At 49.4% G+C, this 27,175-nt stretch overlaps 1 protein-coding gene across 2 annotated transcripts in view; it reads right to left on the bottom strand.

Moving 5' to 3' along the window:
• Positions 1–2,040: 2,040 nt before the first annotated feature.
• Wars1 (tryptophanyl-tRNA synthetase 1) overlaps positions 2,041–27,175 on the bottom strand; it is a 29,134-nt gene continuing 3,999 nt past the window's right edge. Inside the window, exons 1-11 of one of the 2 annotated variants that reach the window (XM_052185036.1) lie at positions 26,614–26,705; positions 21,512–21,609; positions 19,795–20,008; positions 18,436–18,544; positions 16,127–16,246; positions 15,583–15,765; positions 10,127–10,227; positions 8,542–8,654; positions 8,169–8,342; positions 4,813–4,953; positions 2,041–3,476 (exon numbers count right to left, since the gene is read on the bottom strand). In XM_052185036.1, coding sequence (XP_052040996.1) covers positions 3,315–3,476; positions 4,813–4,953; positions 8,169–8,342; positions 8,542–8,654; positions 10,127–10,227; positions 15,583–15,765; positions 16,127–16,246; positions 18,436–18,544; positions 19,795–19,984 — 1,293 coding nt within the window. In that variant the 5' untranslated portion in view covers positions 19,985–20,008; positions 21,512–21,609; positions 26,614–26,705 and the 3' untranslated portion in view covers positions 2,041–3,314. Of the gene's footprint in view, positions 3,477–4,812; positions 4,954–8,168; positions 8,343–8,541; positions 8,655–10,126; positions 10,228–15,582; positions 15,766–16,126; positions 16,247–18,435; positions 18,545–19,794; positions 20,009–21,511; positions 21,610–26,613; positions 26,790–27,175 lie in introns of those variants that run through there. The other variant, XM_052185035.1, reaches the window with a different exon arrangement.

Here is a 27,175-nt window from a genome sequence, read left to right as displayed (position 1 = left end):
CTTTAAACAACTGCACTTACTTTGTAGATTTAACAGCTACTGTGCACATATGCTCCGGCTCTGTTCGAAGACGGGCTTAGCACTCCACGTCTCTTGAATTGCAATCCCGAAGGCCTGTGGTTTTACTTTCTGAACTTGAAAGTTCATCTAGCTTAGGGAGGTAAAGATGCTGGGACACTTTAGGCCAGTGCCTGGAAAAGGACAGCTAATAAAACGTCTCCAAAGTCACTAGCCCTGACCCTGCCAGGTTCACTGGACTCACTCATTCTTTGTGTTTTATTTTTATCTTTTTATTTATAACTTTTTGAGGCAGGGTCTCACTACATAAGTCTTGGCTGGCGTGGGATGTCCTATGTAGACCAGGATGGTGTCATACTTAGACTGTTCCTGCCTCCTAAGGGCTGACATTAAGGACGGGAGACTCCACCCGGTATGCCACTCACTCTGCTGTGGGAGGAAAGCTCAGGCTCTCGTGTTCCGTGCACACGGGTCAGGACTGGGCTCATTCCTGCTGACCCCGACTGCTGAGCTGCTGGCCTGGCCTGCGTCTCCAGGCTGCCGCTGGTGAAGGAAGTGACTTTAGCTCACCGTACAGCCCAGGCTGGCTTCACATTCTCCTTGTCTTCCTGCCTCAGCATCCCAAGTGCAAGGATTTTAGGCAGAGAGGTACCATCCCTGGCTTCACTCCTGCTGCCGGAGCAGCGAAGAGGGAGGAGCTGGCTGCTCCCAAGGAACTCGCTGGAGAGGAGCTGGTCTCCCTACAGCTACCTCAAGAAGAAAAGTCAAGGCTGCATTCGTCTTTTCCAGGGAGAGCTAAAAGCTGCCCTTGAGTGCTCCCAGTGTGCTGGCTGCAGGCCCGTGGGCCCAGGAGAAAGGCCTCCTTACCGCTGGACTGCTGTTCCTATCAGAGGGGCCACACCCTCATCTGTGTGACATGGATGCCTCTTAGGATGAAGGCTGTTCTTCTTGGAATTCTCTGAGCATTTGCTACTGGACATTATTCCCAGGGTGCCCCATTAGCCTGCAGAAGCTTCCAGGGAGCTCCGAGACCACAGGCTTTTGGCAAACGTGGCAGTGGGGTGTTGCAGATCTGAAGCTACCCTCACTCTGAGGAGCAGCAGCCTTGGGATCACTTCTGTGCATTCTCACATGGGGGAGATGGAGCTCCTAAGAGGCCAAGTGATTCACCTAGTAGTGGCCAATGGGGGATGGGATGGATTGGGAACCCTCCTCCCTGGGCCCAGGACCCCACCTAAGCCATCAGATGCTCTGGCTGGTAGACAATGGCAGGTGTGTCTCTCCCCTCATCTGCACACCAGGACGTTCCATGGGGACAATGGTCTTTCAATGCCAGGCATCATGTTGAGTGGCAGTGGTCATCTTGGACCACAGCGAGAGAGCAAGGCAATCCTCTGTATGCTTCACCACCTTTGGCCACAGTCAGCTAGGTGTGGTGTTGGCCTGGCAAGTGTGGCCAGTCTAGTGGGAGGGGCCATGAGAGTCACCTTGCGGACTTCATGCCACACTCTGACACTCTCATAGGCTCTGAGTCCAAGCGCTTGGCTTCACCGGGTGCAAAACCTGGTGTTCTCAGGACTAAGTCAGAACAGACTGTTCAGTAACAAATTCACTGTCTGGCCTTGGACAAGCCATGTTTGCCTATTTGCAAATGGGGACAGGTGGGTAAGGTGAAGCCAGGTCCCATCCCGGCCGGTTTCCCCCGCACCGCTGGTGGCTCCACTTCCTCTCTTCAGCACCTCCCTCAAACGCACATACTTTCTAGCTAGGCTGTTAGACTGCCAAGGCAGAAAAGCCATCTCAGGGCAGAGGGCAGCTTCTCAGGACAAGTGGCCCACACAAAACGGTCCCTAGGAGCCTGCCTCTAAGCACCATGGGATTTCACAGCTCTGCATTTCCTGAAATGTCCCCCCAACCCCCAGCCCCAGCCAGGGGAACGGCTACAGCCTTAGCAGTAGGTGTAGTGGGTAAGCTTGCAGCGAGCCCGAGTTCCTCTGCAGCCTGCTTGGACAGACAGTGACAGACAGGAGCACAACAAAGTTTATTATTGTTTGCCTGAAAACGATGCAAGGACAGAACACTCAGAGCGGCCCTCGTGCCTTCAGAGAGAACAGACACTTTACCAGGGGCTTTCCCTGAGATATGGCTTCTGCTTTTCCAAGACTCTGAGTAGCTCATTACATGCAGCCAGCCCAGAGGGAGAAGACTGGGGCCCGGACGGCTGCTGTTCTTTTCTGTCTAGCTATGGTCCACCGGCCTGAGGCATGGCTGGCCAGCACACTGTTTTGGCCTGCCCTCCACTTCAGTCAAGTGTCAAAGCAAAAGCATCTGCAAAGGCAACAGACCATCCTCAGAGTCTGGTGGTTGGGAGAAGCCACCACTGGGCTTTACAAGTGGCGTCTGGGCCATCTGTGGGAAAGTTAGTACACTAAGGGTAGCAAGCATGATTCTGGAGTGCACGGCACACGTGATCTGGAGTTTAGTTACCTCAGCCTCGAGGTTCACCCACAAGACTCAGGTTAGCTGAAGTGACCCAGCCTGGTCCATAATCAGTGTCAAAAGCACAGAGCTCAATTATCCATCCAGCTTTGTGGTGCAGGAGACTGAACCCAGGGCATCATGCATGCTAGGTGAGGAGGGCACTACCACTGAGCTGATGACTTCCTAGTCAAGTATAAAGCAAAGCTTGTACATATTACATGTAAATGTGTGTGTGTGTGTGTGTGTGGCATGGGCTGGAGCAGCAGCATGCCCCACCACATGTCTCCTTGTCAGTTTTTCTCTGCAGTTTTCAGTTTTACAGTAATGACATTCTGACTCCACAGAAGCCGAATCAAGCACAGATTACTACAGGATCTTGCTAGGTAGCCCAGGCTGGCACAGAACCTGTGTCTTGGCCTCCTGAGGACAGAGATTATAAAGTGTGTACCACCATGGCCAGCTGAGCACACACACTTTAAAAAAAAAAAGAAAAACAGACTGGAATACATTTTAGACTTTGTTCTGGAACCCTAGGCTGCTAGGTGGACAGTCCTCTGCGGGCCAGGGAGGCACTACCTCTGGGCTCTTTGTGGGAGAGATTCCGGGCTGGGGTTCTATCTGACCACGCAACATTAGCATCACCTGATCACCCTTAGCAGACAACAGACGGAGAGACATCACAGAGGAAACAGCATCCAGAATGCACAGGTGCATAGAGACCCAGGTCCAGGAATTACCACGTGACAGAAGCCTATTGGGAGTGACTTGATTTGACAGGGTGGGATTACGGACAGGTTTGTCACAGAGAAGAGACATTACTGGAAGTGGAAGGACAGCTGCCGGGGCGCCATGAACTCCTTCACTGTCTCCTCGGTGACTGCCTTGCGTCGGGCCTGGTGCTCTGCGATCAGGGGCTGAAGGACGTCTATGAGCGTCTTCTTGAGTTCCCCGGTGAGCATGGCTCCACTGGTGTAATCCTGCAGAAGGCAGATACTATGAGCAGTGGCTCGTGTGTCCACGCCCTCCCTCCCTGAGCTCTGGGTCAGCCTCTGTCCCTTTATGTGCTATGTTGGAAGGGCCACAGGAATCTGGGTCTTACAGGACATTAAAATGTCTTGTTTCCTACACCCTGGGCTCCTTTCCTTCATGTTTGTTTCATCTTCGTTTATTATTAAGTAAACTAAAGCCCTGGGGGCCTGTTTGTACGAGAGACGTACAGGGAGTGCGTGTGGATGGGAGGAAAGAGAGCCGGAGCTGGAGGAGGGAGGGAGGGAGGACTGAATGCAGCTTCCAGCCCATCGGTTCCTAATTGCCCTGACTGTGCGACTCTTCAAGTGGACAAACAAAAACCTGAAACACGGGCGGCAGCTAGTTGTGGAAAGCTGCCTGCAGTGCCACACCACAGGCACTAGCCTGCTAGTGAGCAGGTACGTCGTTGAGAATTCTCCTGAGTGTCTCTCTCTAGCAGGCTTCTCACTGCTGCTTTCCTTCACCATCCTGGCACTGGTTCCCGTGTCACTAAAACCCTATAAATACTTACTCCCATAATCCAAGCACTCAGATAGCTGAGGCAGGACTATCATGAGTTTAACATAAGCCTGGTCTATACAGGAATTCCAAGGCTACACAGTGAGATTCTGTCTTAAAAATAACAACCAAAGACACCCCCACAGTGGCCAGTGCCCCCCCAGACAGCGCTCACAGTGGCCTCCACCCACAATAGTGCATGTTTGCACGTTTTTCTGCTGCTGTTCCTGTGTCTTTGATGAAAAGCTGTTTTCCATTCCATAGGATTTCCTTGGAAAACATTCCAAAGCTAAGGCTCTGCTTGTCCCGACCTGCTCCCTGAGAGACTGTCCGGGAACCATGGACACCTAAGTCATCTGCCAGAGTGAGGTTTTACCTACATCTCTCTACTGACTAGGAAGACAAACCTCTTTATCTTGCACTTTTGTGAACTATTCAAGGACTCTTCTTCTGTGGTTAAAAGTCTGAGTGACCTTGCCTTGTTTTGTTTTATACACGGGACACCTTATGGATTTCTGGTCCTCTGTGCAGGGCCTATGCTGTTCTTTGCTGTTCTAGTTTTGGTATATATGCTGTTGAAGTGAACACCTATTCTTTATTTTAAATACAACATCTTGCTATGTAGTCCAGGCTGTGTGGGAATCTACAATCTTCCTGCTTCAGCCTCCTGAGCAGCTAGGTCTAAATGAGTATGGCTTAGACCAGGCCACTAAGGACGCTCCAGCAACGAACAAGGCCCGGCTGGGCTATTCGGGCTCATGTGGGTGGGTGGCAGGGTTAACTCACCTTCCTGATCTGCTCCAGCCTGTCGTCATCTTCAAGGAAGAAGGTCAGGTACATGAAGGACACGTCCACTTCACAGTTGCCCCCAAACTGCCTGTGCTCCTCCACAGTGTCTCTTCCTCCAGAAAATGCATGCTTGTTGACCTGTGCCAGCAGAGACCAGCCAGAGTCCCACACTGTCCCTGGACATAAGTCAGGGCCTGCAGGGTGGGGTTATACTAGTGACTCATGGTGAGGAGCAGGAGAGCAGGTGTTTTGACCCCTGTACCCATCCCCCATTGCCCAGAGTCACAAAACAGTCTGGAAACCGAAGCAGACTGGGCTAAGATCTAGAGAAAAGCCAAAAGGTTCTTCAGAGCGGTGGCCAACAGAGAGGATGGCAGATGGGGCTGCATCCATAGGTGGCAGAAAAGTAGCACCTGACCCATATGCACATAAGCCGTGCGGTCAGAACACAGCTGAGGGAAGCTCCATTCTCAACATGAGGTGGCAAGAAAGGCCTGTAGGGAGGCCTGCACCCTGAAACACTTGGTGTGTCAGGTGGTTAAGAAAGCCCCAGACAGGGCTGGAGAGATGGCTCAGTGGTTAAGAGCATTGGCTGCAATTCCAGAGGACCTGGATTTAATTCCCAGCACCCACAAGTGTCTGTAACTCCTGTTCCAGGGGGATCCGACACCCTCATACAGACATAGATGCAGTCAAAACACCAATGTACATAAAGTGTAAACAAACAAACAAACAAACAATGCCCCAGATGGGCTTGAAGAGATGGCTAGTCGTTAAGAGCACTGACTGCTCTCCTAGGGGACCCGGGTTTAATCCCCAGCACCCACTACTGTAACTCCAGTCCTAGAGGACCTGATGCCCTTGTCTGACCCTGTAGGTCCTAGGCACTGATGGAATGCACAGATAGACATGTAAATGCAACACTGGTACACAGGCAAACAATCAAACCCAGAAACCAAGGAAATGGAGCTGAGCAGTGACAGGCACTTACTTTAACATACAGGGGACTGAGACAGGAGGATTGCTTGAGTTCAGGAGTTCCAGGCCAGCCTGGCAACAAAGAGAAACACCATCTCCAAGCAAACAGAAGAACTAATGAGAAGAGCTGGATGTGGTGGCGTAAACCTTTAACCCTGGAACTCAAGAGGCCTCTCCAGGTGAATCCCTGGTAGTCTGAGGCTAGCCTGGGCTACAAAGTGAGATCCTGACTCAGAAAAGTAAGTAGTTAGTGAGTGCGTGAGTAAGTGAATGGATGGATGAATGGTTGGATGGATAAATAGATATGAATATTAGGGGTAAAGATCACCAGTCTTTGAACTGCTGCCTGGATTGCTAAGATAGTTTCCAGAGTCATGTTTTGTCTGAATATTCTGTCCTTGTACAAAGTTCCTAAAGCCTAAATTCTCTTGGAGAACTGTTTGGTTTCCATGCTGCTGAGTCAGGAGAGTAAATGTGCCCAGACAGGGGTAGACTCTGTGTCCTCCATGCCTTGACCCACCACCTTCCTGCTGTATGATACACACATGACATTTCCCTGAGTTCTGTGAGCTGTTCTAGAAAGTTAATGAAAGCTGAGTGGGACTGTGGTGCCCCTGGGGCCAGGCTGGTCTGTCAGAAATACCGATGCCGCAGCCTTGTGGCTGTCCCATAAGAGTAGGCTTAGGCCGTGACCTGTGAGTGCTGATCAGAGAGGAAGCATTGGAACTGAAGGCTGTAAGACACCAACCAGTTGGCGTGTGCTGGAGACCCACCTGGCAGGCAGAGAGGTGCTCTGTGCCGAGTGAGGGCAGATGGGAAAATCCCCTTGCCTTGTTGACTTACATGGTAATATAATCAGGGCCCAGGTGTCGGCAGCTGTGTTGACCAGTGGCTAGATTTCTTCCTGCTAAGACTGACCCTGCTGCTGGAAGCTATAGAGAGTGTGAAGGTCCTCTGCCATGGTGGCTGTCTGCCGCTGAGGTGGGCCTGCCTGTGACCTGATTCTGCTCTTGTGCCTGCTGCTCACCCAGTCCCTGCTGCTCTCTGTTGAGTCTGGCAAATGAAAAATACTCCAGAGTCACAGACTGCTTCTAAAATCCAGCTTCCTAAAACCAACCAGAACTATTTCACCTCCCCGCACACCTCACTTTCCCCTGCTGCTCTGCAGTTTTAGACAAAAGCAAAAGAGAAAGAAAGACCTCTCAATCCTACTAGCTCCCATGTTCGGCAGGGCTGGAAGACATTTCCGGAGGAAGAGCTAGATATGAAAAGTCGCCATTGTCAACCAGAACTGTGGGACTTTCCGGAAAGCTTGGGGCCCTGGCAGGGATTCTGACTATTGTATAACATTCCCCAAATCCGTTCCCCTCACTCCACTTAGACGTGTCTGCAGGAAATGTCAGTGACTTCCTGCAGTCATGAGGGCTCACTCACTGGCAGCTCGGCACTGAGCAACGGCCCTGGGCTCTGCACCACGTGGGTGCATAACCCCCCTTTTTTTTCTTCTTTTTTTTTTGGTTTTTCCAGGCAGGGTTTCTCTGGGTAGCCCTGTCTGTCTTGGAACTCACTCTGTAGACCAGGTTGGCCTCAAACTCAGAAATCTGCCTGCCTCTGCCTCCCAAGTGCTGAGATTACAGGTGTGTGCCACCACTGCTGGCCTTGTAAACTCCTTTCTAGTTCTAGTTTCCAAGACTTGCAATTGTTTACCAAGTACTTAGCCTGTCAGACAGGGCCCAACTAGACATGACGGTCCTGTTGGAGGGAACTCCCCAGTTCTGTTCAGGAGAGCACTCCAGAGGACAGCAGTCCTCACCCGGGAGCGGTGTGCCAGGGCAGGAGCCCTGCGCTGGGTGGCCAGCCTCTGTCTCCTGCCCCTCATTAGTCCCCGCACTCACGGGCAGAAGCAGGTAGATCCCTGCCACAATGTGGTCTGTTCTCAGACTGTCTCACTACACAAACCAGTGCTCCCACAAGCTGAGAGAGAAGGAAACTCGAGATTCCAGCATGGTCACCAGCCTGTTCAGTCTGGTGTTCAGATAAAGGCGTATCTTTTACAGTAATTGGCAAGAGTTTCACTGATCATGACTGTAAAGGAAACACCAAGACTGCTTCTGCATCAACATGCTGGTGAGAATCATAGGAAAAGCCTGCAAGCTTTCACCTAATAAAGGGGATCAAAGTCTAACAAACTCCCAGACACCTAAAACCAAAGGCCCAAACTCCCAATCCATGCAAACCTGAGCTCCCTTGCTGCGTGCAAGGGGGTGGCGTAGGGGCGGGGGGTGGCGCATGAGAGCTGGCACTGCTGTGAGTTGGCCTTGTCTAAGGCAGCATGCTAAGTGAACCTGCGCGTTCCCTGCCTCTCCCGGGCTCACCTTGCTCTTGATCTGCTTGGCCGTGTCAGTGAGGAAGATGGAGGAGTTGGGGTCACTGGCACTCATCTTGGTCTGAGCACCCTGCAGGGCAGGGAAGAAAGTCGAGTGCAGCAGGGCGGGCTTAGGATGGCCGATCCTGGGGGCCACATCCCTCGTCATTCTGAAGTAGGGATCCTGGGCGGAGAAGGCTTGGGTGAACAGAATGGAACAGATGGCCGGGCTTCCCTCGAGCTACCCTACAGGAGCTCCCACATGGGGGCGGGGAAGCTTGCGGCCAGCTTCACACTGCCTCCTCCTCTTCCAACACCCTCTCCAACACCTCGTCCTGTCCAGGAGTCTAAAACCACAGCCAGACCCAGCTCTGCCCCCCAACCTGGTCAATGGCACACGGGATGAGGCACTGGATATCTGTCCTGTCTCGGAAGATCTTCGGGAAAGAGTTGCTGAATGATGGTGCGGCCTGAACAGCAGGAAAACTGATCTTCCCTGAAAGAAGGGAGACACTCTTATGTGTTGGGCTGACCTACTGCTCTGGGTAATTAATCCAGTTAAAGGAATCAACAATGGGTTTCCTCCCCACTGGAAAAAACTAAAGCAAGGCACAGACGGAACTGGAGAAGTAAGTCTAGCCCACCCAGGCCCAGCAACGTCTTCATGGCGTCGTCAGTGTGCTCAGCGCATCCACACCATGCCCTGCTGTGGAACAGTCTCCTTCAACGTCACCGGCTGTCATGGCCACCAGTGCCATCCTTAAGGGCACAGCACCACAGCGGCCACTCCCAGGAGCTCACTACGCCTCACAATTCATAACAGGACACCTTCCATCTTACAAACATGTGAATTCAGGCTCAGGGTATTTCTGTGGCCCGCCACAGTGCACAGATGGGAGGTGCTGAGTGAGGACTGACCAGACAGGGCAGTGACTCTTCACGAGACTCCACTGCTGGAGTCTTATGTTGACATGTCAAGCATGTCTCAGAATCATGAAGATCATGCTCTAGTCACTGGGAATGACTGACTGAACCATCCCCGAGGAGGGGAGGGGCAGGAGCTGGCGAGTACAGAGAGCAGAGGCCCTCTCACAAGTCTAAAAGAGATGATGGCCTACAAAGGCCGTCACATTGGAATGACAGAGGCACGTAGAGGACATAAACATGGTATACAGTTGGCAAATACTGTATCAGTGGGGGTGGGGTGGGGGAAAGACCATAGGAGGAGAGCACAGAGGGGTAAGAGGGACCTGTAGTCTAAACCCTTATCTCTTTACCTATGTATCTGTCATCTATCTATCCATCTATCTATCTATAAATCTATGTATCTATGTATTATCTATGTATCATCTATTTCTCTATGTATGTATGTATATATATATATATATGTATCTATATATGTATGTATGTATGCATGTATTTATGTATCTGAGATAACTATCTATCTGAGATAACTAGCTTGGAACTTACTATATATATCAGGCTGGCCTCAAAATCAGCAGTGTACTACCACACCCAGCTAAAAATTCTTAGAACTGGGGAAACTGGGGCCCAGTGAATGCTCCTTTGAGAGAGCAGCAGATCTACCTGGTCTTCTGTAACTCTCCTGGGCCCTACCAAGCTCTACAGTGATTAGGGTCACACTAGCACATTGGAGAACTCCAGTCAATCTTGTCTGTCTGTCTGTCTGAGTCTGGTGGAACACCCACCTCTGAATGTTTTACATGAAGTTCTAACATCTCAGGTCTCTGAGCAGGTGCTTTAAAGATCAGATCCTTGGGCTGGGCATGAGGCACAGTGGTAGCATTTGCTATATGCATGCATGTATCCCTTGGAATGCATACATATATGCACACACCAGATATGTCAGCTCATTAGCTAAGGCTCTGGTGCTGTGCTGTGCTGGTTAGGTTCCTCTGAGCTCTGCCTGCTGCACTAAGAGGGTCCCCAAGCTGTAGGTCCTCTTACCAATGCAGTCACTGTCGGTAAAGCCGAAGATGCCTTTCACTTGGTTGAAAGTGACATGCTTCTGAATCTTCACCACATTCTTGTAGAAGCCTGGGCTCTGCCTGCAGAGACGGGCAGAAACACACCCAAGATCAAAGACAGCAGGGCTAAAACTGGGCATCAGCCAGAAACATCCTGGGTAGCACACGTGCTCAGTCCATGTGTAACAGAAGTGTATGGAGACGGCATCTACAGGCAACAACCACAGCAGCCTCAGCTCTCAGCAGTGCTGGGAAGACCTGTGGAGGGTCTGTCCTGTGGGCAGGGCTGGCCTCATGCCTAGCAACAGGATGGACCGTATTGGCGGGTTTGAGTGACATGACTCTTCTGGATGGTGAAGGCCATGCATGGTGTGGTACAGTTTCTTGTCACTTACAAGAACTTGGGCTGATTGGGTGCACATGCTGAGGCATGGCACATGGAGGACACATGCTGTGTGGACTCCACAGAGTAACGGAGACAGAGCTTGGCTTGCTGGTACAGTCGGCTGGGCAGCGCTTGTGGGTTTTGAGTCCTCACTGATCTTCGCTTTCCTGAGAGAGGCACAGCTGAGAACGCCTCCTGGTGTTCCTGCAGGCTGAGGCCTGGCCGTCCCTGCTAGATCTACTCACCGCTGTCGCTATCCCAACACTACCAAACTGGACTGCTGGTGTATCTATGAAGTGTTTGTGGGTGAATCAAGCTGTCGCTGCTGATCTGTGAACTGAACTGCCAGTTTCCAGGTAACACAGACTGGAGGTTCCTCCAAAGAACCTTTCTAAACAGGCCCACTTCCCCCGGCTCCTTTCTTTCCTACTACCTCTGGTGGGTGGTGGGTAACAAGGGAGCTTGTAACATTTAAGAACTATCATTAAAAATGGGATTTGAAAAAATGTAAGTTACAGGCCGAACTCAATGTGGAACTGAAGTCCCAGTGTAACGGCAGCGGGGCGGGTTAGGGACTGACTTGCTACTATTATGGATGGGTTGCATCTTCTCCTTTTTCTCTTTTCTTCAAGGATTGTCTTGCCTTTCTGTCTTCAGCTAGGGGGTGACACAAGACAATGGCCCTTGTGAGATGCTAGTACCATGCTTTTGGACTGAGCATTGGGCAAAATAAATGTCTATATTGGAATTAGAGAGATGGATCAGTGGTTAAAAGAGCACTGGCTGCTTTCCCAGAGGACCTGGGCTTGTCCCCAGCACCCATGTGGTGGCTCACAGCCATATGTAATTCTAGTTCCAGGATATCTGAAGCCACCTTCTGGTATCTGTGGGCACTACATGCATGTGGTACACAGACACACATGCAGCCTGTAGTGTTTGAATGGGAATGGCTCCCATAAGCTCATACAGTTATATGTTCAGTCCCCAGTTGGTAAACTGTGAGGCCATGAGGAAGTTTGTCACTGTGGGGGTGGGGGGTGGGATTTGAGGCCCGGGGCTTCTCTGCTGGCTGCCTGTGGCTCAGCATGTAAAGTTCCAGCTGCTCTAACGCCATGTGTGCTGTCACACTCCCCACCATGATGATAATGGTGTAAGGCTCTGAAAGAACTGTCCTGGTCATGGTGTCTCTTTACAGCAACAGAAACCCTAAGAGAGAGGCAAAGCACTAATACACATGAAATAAAATTCTCATCAACTACATGGGTGGTACTCTGTTACAGTGGTAGAAAAGTGACTAAGGTACGTGTGATGTGGCACAGCTTGACAGGCACAATCCCCTTTGAGAAGTATGGTCTTGGCTTCTCAAATGAAGGCTGAAGTCTGAGGCTGCAGGTCATGGTCACAGGCCCTGTGCACACACAAGCTGAAATCCAACCGGGTTCAGCTGGCCTCAAAGCCTGGGCCTCTTTGGCCCTCTCCTTCAGCATGTCAATGCTCTGGGGCAGCGCAGTTGGGAGTGTGATGGGGGGAGTGTGTTGGGTGTCTCTGGGCAGATGGGAGCTGGGGCTGGGTGAGCAGGGCGATAGTCCATATGGTCGTAGAGGGTGTTCTCGGGAGCCTCTACTGTCCTAAGATAGATGATCAATAAATTATCTGTGGGACAGAGGAGCAGATGGAGTAAGAAGGAAGTACCTCGTGCTCATCAGGTTGCCTATGGAAATAGGATGAGTCCAGCCCCTCAGCAAGCTCTCTCTTATGCTGCATTTCACTGGGGCTACACCCTCCACAACACAGGGGTGGGAGAGAGAGACCTGCCCAGGAGAACGAGACCAAGTGGGAACAGAGCTCCTCTCTTAAGTGTGAGGCAGGGAGAGGACATACAGACTGCTTCCTTCCCTTCCAAGAACAGCGGAGCAGAGCCTGGCTTCCTTGTATTTGTAGCTCCAAAGGACTAAGAGGCTGGTTAGATCACAGGTAAGATTCTAGATTAAATGTAGCCCAGGAGCAAATGCTCAAGAGTTTACAGACATTCTTGCTGGGTGTAGTGGCACATGATCACAACTGTAGTCCCCACACTACAGTACTTGGAACCCAAGGCCAGGGCAATATGGTGAGACTGCCTCTCCAGAAGAAATTCTTAACAGGAAGGATGTATTCTCTCGTTCTCTCTCTCTCTCTCTCTCTCTCTCTGTTTTTTTTTTGGATTTGGTTTTTTTGAGACAGGGTTTCTCTGTATAGCCCTGGCTGTCCTGGAACTCACTCTGTAGACCAGGCTGGCCTCGAACTCAGAAATCCGCCTGCCTCTGCCTCCTATAGTGTTGGGATTACAGGCGTGCGCCACCACCGCCTGGCTACCTCATACTCTTAAAGTGAGGCAAAGTCCTCTCTGGGTCTGGGTGAGCAGCAGTTAGGCGCTGAGGCTACAGACACACGATGTCATGCTCAGAGTGTGGTGGAGGAGCCTGCGGCCTGCCCCCGCCTCTTCACTCATTACCTGTACAATCTTATTCATGGACTTGCTGCAGACTTTTGTTCCCATTTGGTCACTGTGCTGGCTAGTTTTGTGTCAACTTAGCACAAAGAGTTGTTGAAAAGGAAGGAACTTCTAATCAGAAACTATGTTCATAAGACCCAGCTGTAAGGCATTTTCTTAATTGGTGACTGAAGAGGTCCAGTCCATTGAGGTGGTAGTGCATCTTTGGGCTGGTGGTCCTGGGATAAGACAGCAGGCTGAACAAGCCATGAGGAACAAGCCAGTAAGCAGCACCCTTCATGGCATCTGCATCAGCTCCTGCTTCGAATTCCTGCTCTGCGTGAGCTCCTACTATGACTTCCTTCAATGACCATCTACAACGTAGAAATCAATGTAAGCCAAATAACCCTTTCCTCCCCAGCTTGCTTGTGATCCTGGTGTTTCATCACAGCAATAGAAACCCTGACTAAGACTGCCACTGACATCTGAGCCCAGCGAGGGCAGACTTGTAAACTGTCCATCACACTGGCGGTGGCAGTGCTGAAGGGAGCTCAGGGCCAAAACGGCGAGAGTTTGTGTCTAAGAGCAAAGCGAGCTCTTCTCGCCCCGTCCTGGGGCACCAGGCAAGGCAGGAGTGTGGAAAACAAGCACGGGGGCTCTAGTGGTTAAGCAGGCTGCACAGAGCAGAAGCTGCGTGAGAGACAAAGTTCTCACAGCCTCAGCCACCTGGAGGCCGGAAGAGGGGCACCACTTGTGCAGGAGTTCAAGGCCAGCCTAAGCAACACAGGGAGAGCCTCACAAAAGAATGCTACAGTCACTGTGTCCTGCCAGCAGCGGGCCTGTGAGGGAGAGGAAGCCCTCGGGGGAGCCCGTGAGGGAGGTGTGTCCCTGCTGAGGCTGCAGTGATTGCCTCAGCTGAGGAACAAGAGAAGGCTGCACAGGCGGGACAAGTCTGGTGACTGTTACCACAGACTACTGAAGACCTGGGTCAGATCGTCATCTTAGATCCACTTAAACTCCTCCCAGGACTGCAGAGTCTCCAGGTTCACATGAAACAATTAAAGAACAGTCTGACGGGAAAAACTGAAAAATTCATCTCTGTGTGTTGGAGGCAGGCAAATGAAAGGGCTCAGCTGTTACGAATGCTGCCACTGAGCCTGATCTGAATTTGACTCCTAGGACCCACTTTGTAGGAGAGAACTGTCCTATAAGATGTCCTCTGACCTACCTACCTACACACATCCTTCTCAATAAATAAGTTAAAATGTAATTCAAATATACATATTTTTTGAGCAGTGTCTCATTATTTAGACTAAGCTAGCCTCAAACCCAGAGAGATCCTTCTGTCTTTCCCTCCCTAGTGCTAGGATTAACGACATGTACTACCACACCCAGAATAATAAAAATATTTAAATTATTTTTTAATGATTTTCCTAGCTGGAATAAAAATCAGATTTCTTGTCAGGGTATTTGTTGCTTCCAGGAGATCCAGCCTTCCTGCTTGGCTTCAAGCATTCATAAAGGCAGCATGGGGAGACAGTAACACCCTAACTCCTCTGTGCCTCTAGGACTCTGTGTGCTTCCTCATACCTGCCTGGCCTGATCACCGGCTGTAACATCACACAAGAGGGCCCCAAGCTCAAAGCCCATCCAACCTGCACAATCAACTCCCTGAGTGAAGGCCACATCCTCCAGTGCTCAAGACCGATGCCTCCAAGTCCCACCATGGTGGGGATAAACCCAGGGCCTCACACATAGTCCCACCATGGTGGGGATAAACCCAGGGCCTCACACATAGCACGTAAATGCCCTACCACTGAGTCACATCTCAGCACTTGAGAAATGCTTGTGGAGCTAAAGATTATTCACTATAACACTTTACTTTTGAGACAGGGTCTAACTATGGAGCCGACTGTATCGGTAGCCTGAGTGTGGGGTCAGAGGTATGTACCACAAGAGTTTAATCTCATCTTTAGGATGGTTGACTAGCAACTCCCTCCTTGTTTCTTCTCACAGGGCCTGTGGATAGTCTTGACCTCCTGACCCTGCTTCCTCGGGCCCCCGAGGGATGGGACTGGTTATAGGTGCACACCAACACACCTGCTTCCAAGTCTGATTTTACCACGCTTTGTCATCCGTGGGGATGAAGTGCATGAATGAAGTGTGTGGATTTAAACATGGCTAATTAAAGAACTAGGACTGTGCAGAGGACAAGTGCCACTACCTTCTCTGAGGAAAAAGTCACACCGAAAGCAATAAGGCTACCAAACTCTCAGATTCACTGTCCTTGGACACTATAGTGCAAAATCCTTCACTTATGACAGCTGAGGTGACACCATGACAAGACGGCCTCATGTTTATGACTTGGGTAATGTTAAGAAGGCAACAGTAATTTTGACATTACTTAATTCTTTCTATGCACACACACAGCTTTCCACTTCTCAAATTACTGCTAGATAAAACCAACACTCCAGAACGTAACAGAAGAAAAGCCAGGCCAGAACCCATGCCAAGCAGTTCGGGCTGGTCATGAGGTCTGTACCTACTTGCTCAGCAGGCTGCCAAACGTTCGCCTTACCCCATATACTCAAGATCAGAGAAGATGAAGGTTTTGTTGATGTCAAAGCCACAGGCAATGATGTCCTTGGCGTTCTCCACGGTGTAGCTGTAGGCCTGCTCCAGAGTCAAGTCCTTCCACAGGTACTTCTCATCATCAGACATCTGGATGACCAGAGGCACATTGAACACGTCCTGCAGCCACCTAGAAAACACACGAGTTACTGCATATGAACATGCCTGCAGCCAATCCAGGACGCGGACGATGGAGACCCAGGAGGAATACCACTTTGTATCTGAATGTTAAATGTGGGGTTTGGACTGCATTGGCCTACTGTGGACGGACAAGGAGCAGGAAGAGGAGCGGAACAGGTTCATTTGATTCCACGGTGGTGTGATTCCCCATCACACCTTGCTCTTCCAGAGTGAGCCCAGGTGCAAACCCAGTGAAGAGACCACAGACAGCACCGTCCTAGTCCTGGCGGCTCCGCCAACAGCTGCAGCCCTAGCTTCTAAGATGTTGTCGTCGGTGCTTCACTAGGTTGAGTCACATGAGCAATCCTTACTTTGTGAAAATAAATGGGACAAGATGACCCAGATGCATCGCTTCCGAGGAGGGGCCCCTGCCCGTGTACAGGTAAAATGGCTTCTTATTTTCATAGGCATCCAGAATTTGATTCATATCTCTAAAAAAAAAGAGAGAGAAAGAAAGAAAAACAACAACTGATTTTCTGGCAGAAGCCCCAAAGCACTGCGGCTCACTTGGCAGTGAGAAGTGAGCGGAGGTGAACAGCGCAGCCCACGGCCACAGCTGGGGCTCCTTGGGTGGGAAGACAGTGACACAATGAACTCTGTGGTGGCCTCTGTGAACAAGTGTTGTTGGAAGTCAAGACATGCCAAGTTAGGAATATTAACTTCCTAACAATAGGAATAATAATAATAAACTCTGGGCCACATATGACAGTCCATGCCTTAATCCCAGTGCTCAGGAGGCAGAAGCAGTGGATCTCTGACTTCTGAGGACAGCCTGGTCTACACAGCGAGCTCCAGGACACTCAGTGCCACACAGTGATGCCTCTGTCTCCAAACAAACACTTTAAAAGATGAGGATGAGTATGCCAAGTGTCCATTGGTACTTTCTGGAATGCCTCCAGTGATCAAAGAAATACACTTTGTGCTTTCCACAACCGTGGGGGCGGGAGACTCAGTCAGTACCACACACTCCTCCCTTTAGACTCACCCACCCAGTCTTGGGACTGTAGAGCCTGAGCCCAGGGATATCTCAGGGTTCCCTGAAGACCTAGCTTGGGAGGAAGGAAAGTAGGTGCAGGCGGTTCTGAACGGAGTCCCCAGCTCAGCTTGGGCCTTGGGTCTTTCACTGAGGGTGGGGACACTGTCAGCACCATGGAGGCTCCTCCTTAACAGCTGAAATCAGCATCAGCTCATAGGCCTGCTTTTGCCAGCAGATGCTGAGATCTGAGGTAGTACCCAGGATTCTGTGTGTGTGTGTGTGTGTTAGCAGGAAGGGTCTCATTTAGCTCAGCTGGCCTTGAACTCGCTGTGTAGTGGAGAATGACCTTGAACTCCTAACTTAGGAGGTGTCCCACCTCCTAAGTGCCAGGATTAGAGGCATGCTTCACCCTCTCGTTCCCTGTTTTTCTGAGTCAGGTTCTTACATTGTAGCTAAGAGCAGCCTGGGAATGCCAAGCTTGCCTCCTGTCATGGACAGCACAAGGCTCAAACTCATCCAAATAGCTTTTTTATTTTTAAGACTGGGTTTTACTAGTAGCCCTGGCTGTCCTGAAACTTGTTATGTAGACCAGGCTGGTCTCATTTATCTACCTTTGGGGACTCTTGATGGCTGGGATGAAGCTACCACACATGACTTCACCCAATTAATTTTAATGGGCACCATGGACCCATGTAGACGAGGCTGGCCTCAAGGTCAGTGGATCCCTGCCTCTGCCTCCTGAGTGCTGAGATTAAGGGTATGTGTTACCACACGTGGCCACAACTTTTTAAATTACATTTCCTTGATTTCTTCGTGTCTCTCCGTGTGTGCATTCAAGCCATGGAGTGTATATTAATGTCAAAGGATATTCTGAGGGAGTCTGTCCTCTCTGCTTCCCCTTTATGGGTCCTAGGAACAGCACTCAGGTTGTCTGGCTTGGCAGTAGACACCTATCTTTTTTTTTTTTTTATCTTAATGCTTATGTTTATTTTGCCTTTTTTTTTTAAATTTTTTTATTCGATATAATTTATTTACAGTAGACACCTATCTTTACCTGCTGACCCATCTCACTGGCCCAACCTTTAATTTCAATCAAGAAAAATTCTGACTGTGCACTGAGCAGGTCCCAGAGCCCTCTGCAGACATGCTGCGAGATGTCTGATGGGACTGTTCTTCCCTTGGTGCTTGCAGAAGCACAAGTGGGACAGAATGCCCCGACCTCAGCGTCAGTTCCATGAACTGAGCTGAGGAGAAGCAATCTGTGGGATGGAAGAAGCAATGGGTTTTCTAGAACTTGCCCTTCTTGATGTTATCTGCGCAGAATTTATGGCCCAAAGCAGGGATACTCTTTCCCAAGGGCTCTGCTGTAAATGTCTCTTGATGTCATTCAGGAGGGGGAGGAAGAGCGCGGGGAACTTCAGGAAGCCTACTGCTCACTGTGTGGGAAGTACTGAAGCTGACCAGACACTCCCTAGCTGTCATGCCCTTTTATAATTTACAGTACGGAATAGGACTGCACTTCACTGAAGCTGAGGACTGCAGGTGAAGGGATGAGGCGTTCCACAGTGAGTCACTTTGCCCAGGGTACCAGGCCTCCCCAGCACCCCCAGTTCTATGAACCCAGAGCAGAGGAAGGGTCCTGACCTGTGGGAGAAGAAGATGCCCCTGCGCAGGAAGCGGTGTGGTCTTTGGCCAGTGGCTCGTTCTATTCGGTTTATCAGCTCTTTGTCAATTTTGCTGCTTCCAAACTGAACTGTAAAAAACATCAGGAAAGAGAAGAGTTTCTTAGATGCAAAAGGCTTAGTAACCTGTCAGGCTCTGGCTGTAATGCTTAGCCTCACACAAAATAGCTGAGACCCCTTCAGCAAAACAGAGGTTGGTGCTGTTTGCCTGAGTCGAGACTGTGATGGGAACAGACCCAGAAAGCAGTCTTGCTGCCAGCTCTGTCTCTCTCTGTCTCTCTGTCTCTCTCTGTCTGTCTCTGTCTGTCTCTGTCTCTCTCTCTCTCTCACACACACACACACACACACACACACACACACACACACACACACACACAGTACAACTCTGAAAGGAAGTAGAATCCTGCTATCTACAATAATAGAGCTAAACCCCAAGGACAAGGCAGATCAGCAGTCACAGAAGATCAACTATAGGATCTCATCCCATGTGGGATCTAAAGGGAGAGTACAAGGCAGGGAGAGAGACTGGGAAAGGCTGTCAATGAGATTAGTGAATTCTGATGGCCACCAACGGTGTTTGTGGAATGTGTGTATGTGTGTGTGTGTGTGCGCGCGCACATGCATGCATGCATGCATGCAAGCAACAATATTGTATTGTGTATTTCACAACAGCTACCAGAGAGAACTTAAACACCACCAAGAAATAAAATTGTTGCTGGTGATAAACATGTTAAGTATCTTGGGTTTGTCATTATCCAGGGTATGCATATATATGGACAATCATCCTGTCCTAAAAATATACACAATTACTGTGCCAATTAAAAATGCACAGAAGGGCCGGGCGGTGGTGGTGCATGCCTGTAATCCCAGCACTATGGGAGGCAGAGGCAGGCAGATTTCTGAGTTCGAGGCCAGCCTGGTCTACAGAGTGAGTTCCAAGACAGCCAGAGCTACACAGAGAAACCCTGTCTTGAAAAAACCAAATCCAAAAAAAAAAAAAAGTGCACAGAAGGGCTGGAGGGATGGTTCAGCGGTTAAGAGCACTGACTGTTCTTCCAGAGGCCCAGAGTTCAATTCCCAGCAACCACATGGTGGCTCACAACCATCTATTACGGGATCCGATGTCCTCTTGTGGTGTCTGAATGCAGCTACAGTGTACTCACATACATGAAATAAATAAATAAATAAACAAATAAATAAACAAATCTTTAAAAATGCACAGAAGTTTGCAAAATGCACAGGCATTTAGCAATGCCAACGAGGAGGGCACAGCAGTCACTACTGGACACTGAGGGCTGTGAGGGAGGAGGTGACGACCCACCGATGAGCTTGTCATAGTCGATGCCTTTTGCACTGCTCGTCCTCACTGTCCATGGATCCACAAAATCTTCACTGGCTTTTGTGCCATCTGCGTCACGGTGACTCCCAGCTGCTGGATCCCCAGGAGGGCAGCCGGCTTTGTACTCTTCCCCCATGGCAGCCTTATAGCTCATTTTCAATGACAATAGCATCTTTACTGCAGAATCAATCTCATCCTAAAGGGAAAACAAGGGGAAGCTCAAATGCTGACCAGGCCTAGGTCTGCAGAAAACCAGTCAAGTGGCAGGCACTGGGCAAGGACTTTCATACAGTCACCTTGGGTAGTTCTACAACCTTCACAAATGCTTGCTGAGGAGATGACAGCCAGGGGAGATGTCCTGAACAGGCAGAAAACTGGGCTCCGGTATTTTACATTTGTTTGATACTCTAGTGCTACAGATCATGATCAGACCCACATGGGGCAGTAGCTGTGACCCGGAACACACTACTGTTTATGACAAGGTGCATGTGCAACCTTGGAGCCCAGAGTGTATACTTATACCATGTTACATCCTGAACAGGTGAGGATGAAAATTTACAGACACAAACCAAAAGAGGCCAGAGGAGTCGTGATGGCAACTCAAAGACCACACGTCATGAAAGCGGTGAGGGCAAGGGAAACTGCACGCCAAGGGAGGCTCAGACAGGGCGCACTGAGGACAGAGTCACCAAGCTATTTCTTCTTAAGATTTATTTTTATTTGATGTGTATAAGTATTTGCCTGTGTGTCTGTATGTCTGTCTGTATGTGCCATATGTGCCTGTGGAGGCCAAAAGTGGGCACTGGGCCTCCTAGCACTGGAGTTACCTTTGTGAGTTGGCATTGGGTGCTGAGAACCAAACCCAGTTAGTTCCTCTGTAAGAGAAGCAAAGGCTGCTAACTGCCAAGCCATCTTTCTACCTAGTTACCAGGCTACTTCTAGTGTCTCCATGCCTATGAGGAGCCCTGCAACCCCAGCACTTGGGAGGGGTAGACAGGAGGGTCAGGAGTTCTAGGCCATATAGAAAGTTGGAGGCCAGGCTGGGTACACAAGACTTTATTTTTAAAAAAGAAATAAAGAGAGAAAAGGAAAGAGCAGCTGCAGCAGCAGCCATTATAAGCTGGGCTCTCTGGAGACTTACTGAAGCCACCCCACAGTGGCCATTCCAGAAGCTTCAAATAGCAGCCTAATTAAGGCGACCAAATCATGTTGTGGCCTTAGGCCCTACACTGGTGGTCGCTGTAGCTGCATTAGACTGAGACTACACAGGCTAACTTGCCTGCCTAGGGAAACACACATGTTTATGTAGCTTACACTTACAGCACTGTACTGTAAACCGGACTTCCTGGAGAAGAACTACCATGACTCCAACCTCATTTAGAGAGCCGTTCTCTGGCACAGTACCCTGCCTAAAGGGAGCTAGGATTCTGTACTGAAAGTGCTGCAAAAAATACAATTATCTAGAATGTGTTATCAAAATGACTTTACCTAGCTGGGCGGTGGTGGCGCATGCCTGTAATCCCAGCACTCTGGGAGGCAGAAGCAGGCAGATTTCTGAGTTCGAGGCCAGCCTGGTCTACAGAGTGAGTTCCAGGACAGCCAGGGATATACAGAGAAACCCTGTCTCGAAAAAAACCAACCCACCCCCCCCCCAAAAAAAAACCAAAAAAAACCAAACAAACCCAAAAAATGACTTTACCTCATGCAATCACTAACTCCATGTCTATAGCTCACACAAGAGAGAAGAAGCCTTCACTGGACAGCTGCTTTGCTGTCTCAGCAGTCCTAGGCTCAGCACTGGAAAGAAAATAGATGTTTAACAAGTTTCATCTGCAGAATTATCTGCAAGCAGACTTGCCTTGCTCTGAGTACACAGCAAGTGGTATCTTTTAATCACTGTTGATGATTTATACTCTATCTGATCTGATTCTAAAAGGAAACATTTAACCTCATTACTGCTCAGGGAACTTCTATAGCCTGGAAAAAAGCAATGAACAGACCTGCCTGACTTGCTTCCTGTTTCAGTGTAGTGTGGGCCAGGACACAGACTCAACTTTAAAGTCAGTGTTCTAATGGTGTTGGGAGACAGAGGCAGGTGAATCTCTGTGTGGTCCAGACCAGCCAGGGCTACAGTGAGACCCTGTCTCAGAATGAGGATGAAAAAAACTGGTGTGTGTGTGTGTGTGTGTGTACTAATTAAAAACACTACAGTGTTATTCAAATTTAATGTTAACCTGATAGAAATGCCACTGTTAGCCTCCAAAGTAGGATTATAGTAGAAATGAGCGGTTCTTGAGTCTTTTATTTACCTTAGGTTTTTGCCTGAAAACCATTTAGTCCAATTCACTGAGCCAACATGGTGAGTTCTGGATAATCAGGTGTTCGGAAATGACTTTCTCTCTACACCACTTATTTCCTTTAAAATATAATGGTTTGCTCGGACTAATGACCGACGAAGGCTACAGGGCTGAATGCGAGGTGGACGGCGGCATGGCCTGGTAACATAAACAGACTTCTGAAAAGACAGCTGGATGGGAAGCAGCAGAGGAGGAGGCGGCAAAAGAGCAGAAGTGCCTTCGCTGCCATCAAAGATGCAGACTGACCAGCTCCTCAAACCCACTGTTAGCAAGCGCCTTAAAAAGGACAATCCTGAAGACAAAGAAAACAGGAGCAGGGTGGCAGCTACAGAACCCAGAAGGTGGGAGGTTCAGGGGCAACTGACACACTGAGCACATGAGGAGAAGAAAAGCTGGGAAGGGCTGGTTGGGAGGGCAGCGAGCCCACCGCACCCGGACTACCAGGCTTTGGTGATGGAGTAATAACATGCGGGCAGTAACAGGAAAGCTGGCTAGATCTGCTCAGGAGACAGCTGAGCTCATCCCATCACGAAGAAGACAGTGGTATGTAGACCACAGACTGCTATACAGAACAGTGAGAAGCACAGCGAGACCAGCCACTCACACGCCCTAAATAGCCCGTCACAGAGACTATGAGCTCCAAGAAACAAGGTGAATACCCTGAACACAAAGATTCCTCAACCAAAGCAAGTCCCACAGCTGTCTCGGAAAGGGGCTGCACGTGGCTAAGCTCTCCTCCCAGTGCGGACAGCTGACAGTGTCGCCAAGGCCTTGGGTGGATGGCTAGCTCAGCACACATCTGCGATGCCTGTGACGTGCGAGGGAGGGGAGGAAGAACCTCACCTGGAGGATGGGGCGCAGAGGGCAGAGAGCGCCCTGCACTTAGTGCACTCAGGCACTAAGGAGCATGCCCACAGGGACAGGAGGAATGGAGGACAGCAGGAGGCTAGGGGGAGGGAACAACCCTCAAAGAACAGGAAGAAAAGGAGAGTAGCAGCAAGAAAGAACACAGCCAGAGGGTGGTTTGTGACCTGACAACAGAAAAGACTGAGTAGAGTACCAAGTAAATCAAATGAACAATCCGATTTCTGAGAATTGATTTGCAAGGAGTCTTGGTCCTATCCCTGGAATGTCAGAGCACTAGAACAGAAAGGACTCCAATGTCAGTAAGGACAACAAAATGCACTGGCGAACAATGATGACCGAGCCACAGGGACTGCTTTTCAAGGGAAGATGGGTGGTTTTCCATTGCTCTAGTGTAAGCAGCTAGGAGGCAGAGGCAGGAAGCTGAGAAGTTCACAGGTATCCTTGCCTATAGCAGGTTGAGGTCAGGCTGGGCTACACTGAGATTCCATGACAGACAAAATGAAACAACAGAATTTTAAGGGAAAGTTTCCTCCATTTCAGAACACCACACCCAGCTTAGCTATCAATCAAGCCTTAGGGAAGGTATATTGGCAGAGATCCTGCAAGACTGCCCAAGATGTTACCTTTACATAGTAGCTGCTGTGTGTTGAGATTCAACACCCAGGGAAGAGCCATGATGGCCCTACATGGCTTAAAGGGGGGGATAGAGTCTGAGAAATGGGTCATTAAGCACCGACACCATCAGTGCACTAACCCAGATGGTACAGGCCCACTACCTGACTGATGCAAGCTTTGATGCAGTCAAGAGATTGGATAAACATGGTATATAGGGGGCTTCTGCCAAGGTAATATGGCACAAATCTTGCTATTATTTAGCAATTATTATTTAGCAAGCTTAATGATAAAAGTATACTGAATACATACACCAGGCCTGGATACCTGGCCTTGAGGCTGTGATAGCTAACTCTTTTTATTGTCATCTTGATTGGATTTGGAATCACCCAGGTGACACCAATGGGTGTGTCTGTCAAGATGTTTCCACAGTGGATTATCAGGTGATGGATGGCCCACCTAGAATGTGGGCAGTGCCATCCCACGGGTTGGGGTATCAGACAGACTCAAGCTGTGAGATAAGAGAAACTCTTCCTCTCTGAAGCTGGTGTTTGGGTCAGCTATCTGGATAGAAATGAGAAAAGGAGCCAAGACAGTGGCCAAATGCTTCCTTAGCACTTGCTATCCCATCACCCAAAAACAGACAGACAGACAAATAAACAACTCCCACCCAACCAGAACAAAAGCTCAACTATACAAAAGTAATTTAACCACAAACATAATGTTGACTGTGTTCACAACTTACCAGACCCTGGTGTCTTTGACTGTGTTATGTGGTGACTGTTGGCATTATGAAGAAAAGGCCAAGCCAGCGTGGTGGCGCACACCTTTAGTCCTAGCACTTGGGAGGCAGAGACGGGTGGATTTCTGAGTTCAAGGCCAGCCTGGTCTACAGAGTGATTTCCAGGACAGCCAGGGCTACACAGAGAAACCCTGACTCAAAAAAAAAAAAAACAAAAAAACAAAAAAACAAAAAAACAAAAAAAAAAACCAAAAAAACAAAAAAACAAAAACCCCAAAACCAAACCAAACCAAAAAAAAAGCCCCAAAAAAACAGAAATTAAGGCAAACATTAACCCCCAAGAAAACCGAAGGTGGGAAGGGAAGGATAAGGGCTCATGCTTTAGCTGATGGTTCAGCTGTCTGTGTTGACACAGTGTAATAATGCCTATATTAATAATGACCTGACTAGAATGACGATATATCCCGGCATCTGGAGGAGGGGAAGTGTGCGTGAAAGGAGGAGTCCTATCCGGCCTGGACCAAAGCCCCAGATTTGAAATTAAGAAAGGAGTGAAACAGTAGGCATGTTCATGTCCAAACCTTAAGAGAATCAACGGTGGGAAGTGAAACTGTCTGTGCAGATCAGAGCTGGGGAGGAGAGGCTGGAGACACCAGGGGGCTCGTGGTCTTTAGCTGTGGGTTCTGTATCCTTGGGTTCAACTTGAAAGAATAGAAAATACAGTCTAACTCCAGCCTTCTAAGGAGCCCCAAATACTTCATATTCCAGAGCCCACTCTTTGTGCTCTTTGTTAGAAACTAGGTAAAAGGTCACATTCCAGAGCCCACCCTTTGTTTAGAGCTAGCAAAAAGACCTTGAATAGGTGATCCTGGCCCCATAAGGTAACTGGAAATGAGCTAAGCTTATCTTGCTTCTGTAAACTGCTTACACCATTAGTCCTATCCAGAAGTTCATGCAGCTATAGACTCCAAGAAAATAGGAAACTAATTGGTCCACTGATAATTTAAACTGATTGGCCTAAAAACTATGGAGTGGTACAAATCGATTGGCTCACATTTCACGGGCTCTCGATGCTAAGGAATGATTGGTTGGTGATTCGTGGGCTTCGTTGTGAACTTATAAAAGCTGTCCCAATTCTGCACTCGGGGTCCACAGTCCTCTAACCATGCGCGCGGTGTATAGCTGTGGAACCCAGAATTCTGGAATAAAGAAATCCTCATGCTATTGCATCGAGACCGTTTCTCCTGAGTGATTTGGGTGTTGCCTTCCGGGGCGTGGGGTGCTTGGGGCACCCTCAGTTTTTGGGGGTCTTACAAACTAACACAGGACAGGACGACTAAATCCAAAGAGGTCCTTCATCTGCACTGAGGACACACATTCCATCTTGTCACTTCACTCACTGTCAGCTTGACAGGATCCAGAAGCGCCCAGGAAATAAACCTCTATACATGCCCACAAGGCAGTTCCTAGACAGGGCAATTAAGGTAGGAAGACACACCCTAAATGCAGGCAGCATCATTCCATGGAGAAAGAGTGCTGGTCAGACAATCGTCTCGATCTCCTGATGTGATCTGAAGTGAGCAGCTACTCACAATCCTGCCTATGCTCTCCCTTCCATGAAGGGCTAACCTTAAACTGTGAGCCAAACACACTCTCTTCCTTACTGCATTTTGTCACAGCAACAGACAAAAAGGTAACTACTATGTCCTCTACAGATACAGTATAGCAACAAAAACAAGACAAACACGACCAACCAAAAACAACCATAGGGCATCACAACTGTTTACACAGAACACGAGCAATACTAAGATGGCCTCAAGTGTAGGGCAAATCACCCTGTAAATCCTATACTTGGTGTGAGGGACTTGGGCATCCACGGCTTCTGGCATCTTTGAGGATCTGGTTCCCAGATCCCTATAGTACAAAGGCCTCTGAGGCACAGCCAGAAGAATGACTCTGAACTCTCGGGGCGGTGGTGGCGCTCGCCTGTTAATCCTAGCACTTGGGAGGCAGACAGATTTCTGAGTTTGAGGCCAGCCTGGTCTACAGAGTGAGTTCCAGGACAGCCAGGGCTACACAGAGAAACCCTGTCTTGGAAAAAAAAACCAAACAACAACAACAACAACAACAACAACAAAAGAATGACTCTAAACTCAGTAGACTATACCCAGACAGCTGTGGAGGCTCAGGTACATGTTTTGGGGAGTCCAGCAAATCACCTACTTTTGGTGCATTTCCAGCTTTGAGGGACCTCACGAGCTCCCCTTGAGTAGCGATGCTGTTGAACAGCTCCAGTGGAGAGGTGCAGGACTCGCCACTGGGCATGTCTGCCATCTTCTAGGACCCAGGCCTGTAGCTGGCTTGGGAGTAGTAGTGTGTTCAGCAGTTGAGACAGGACTCTGTGGAGAAAACACGACATGGGAGGTGAGGGTGGGGCCATGGGCAGGTCGCTGCAGCTGTGCCTCCTTTACAGGACTCAACCTTTCAGAAAAACGAGTTAACTGAGCTGTAACAGAGAATGGGCCAACAGAACAGTAATGGGAAGAGATAAAGAAAAATCTGGGGATGGTGAAAAAGCAGCATGAATGCTGACAAGGAGGGCTAAAGGCATTAGCGGGAAGCACTAACTTGAGGCCAGCACAGGAGGCCGTCTTGTAAACAGTAAGTTGGCACGGGGTGATGTTTGTTCCCATCTAGTGCCCAGAAGAGAGGAACTCATGTTTGCTTGGAATACAAACACATGTTAGTAAGGCTATATTCATCAGACCAAAAGACACTTGGCACA

This window comes from Apodemus sylvaticus, chromosome 6 (genome assembly GCF_947179515.1).
Source record: "Apodemus sylvaticus chromosome 6, mApoSyl1.1, whole genome shotgun sequence".
NCBI classification, from domain to species: domain Eukaryota; kingdom Metazoa; phylum Chordata; class Mammalia; order Rodentia; family Muridae; genus Apodemus; species Apodemus sylvaticus.
Note: the sequence above shows the minus strand (reverse complement) of the source record. Positions and strands in the feature narration are given on the sequence as shown.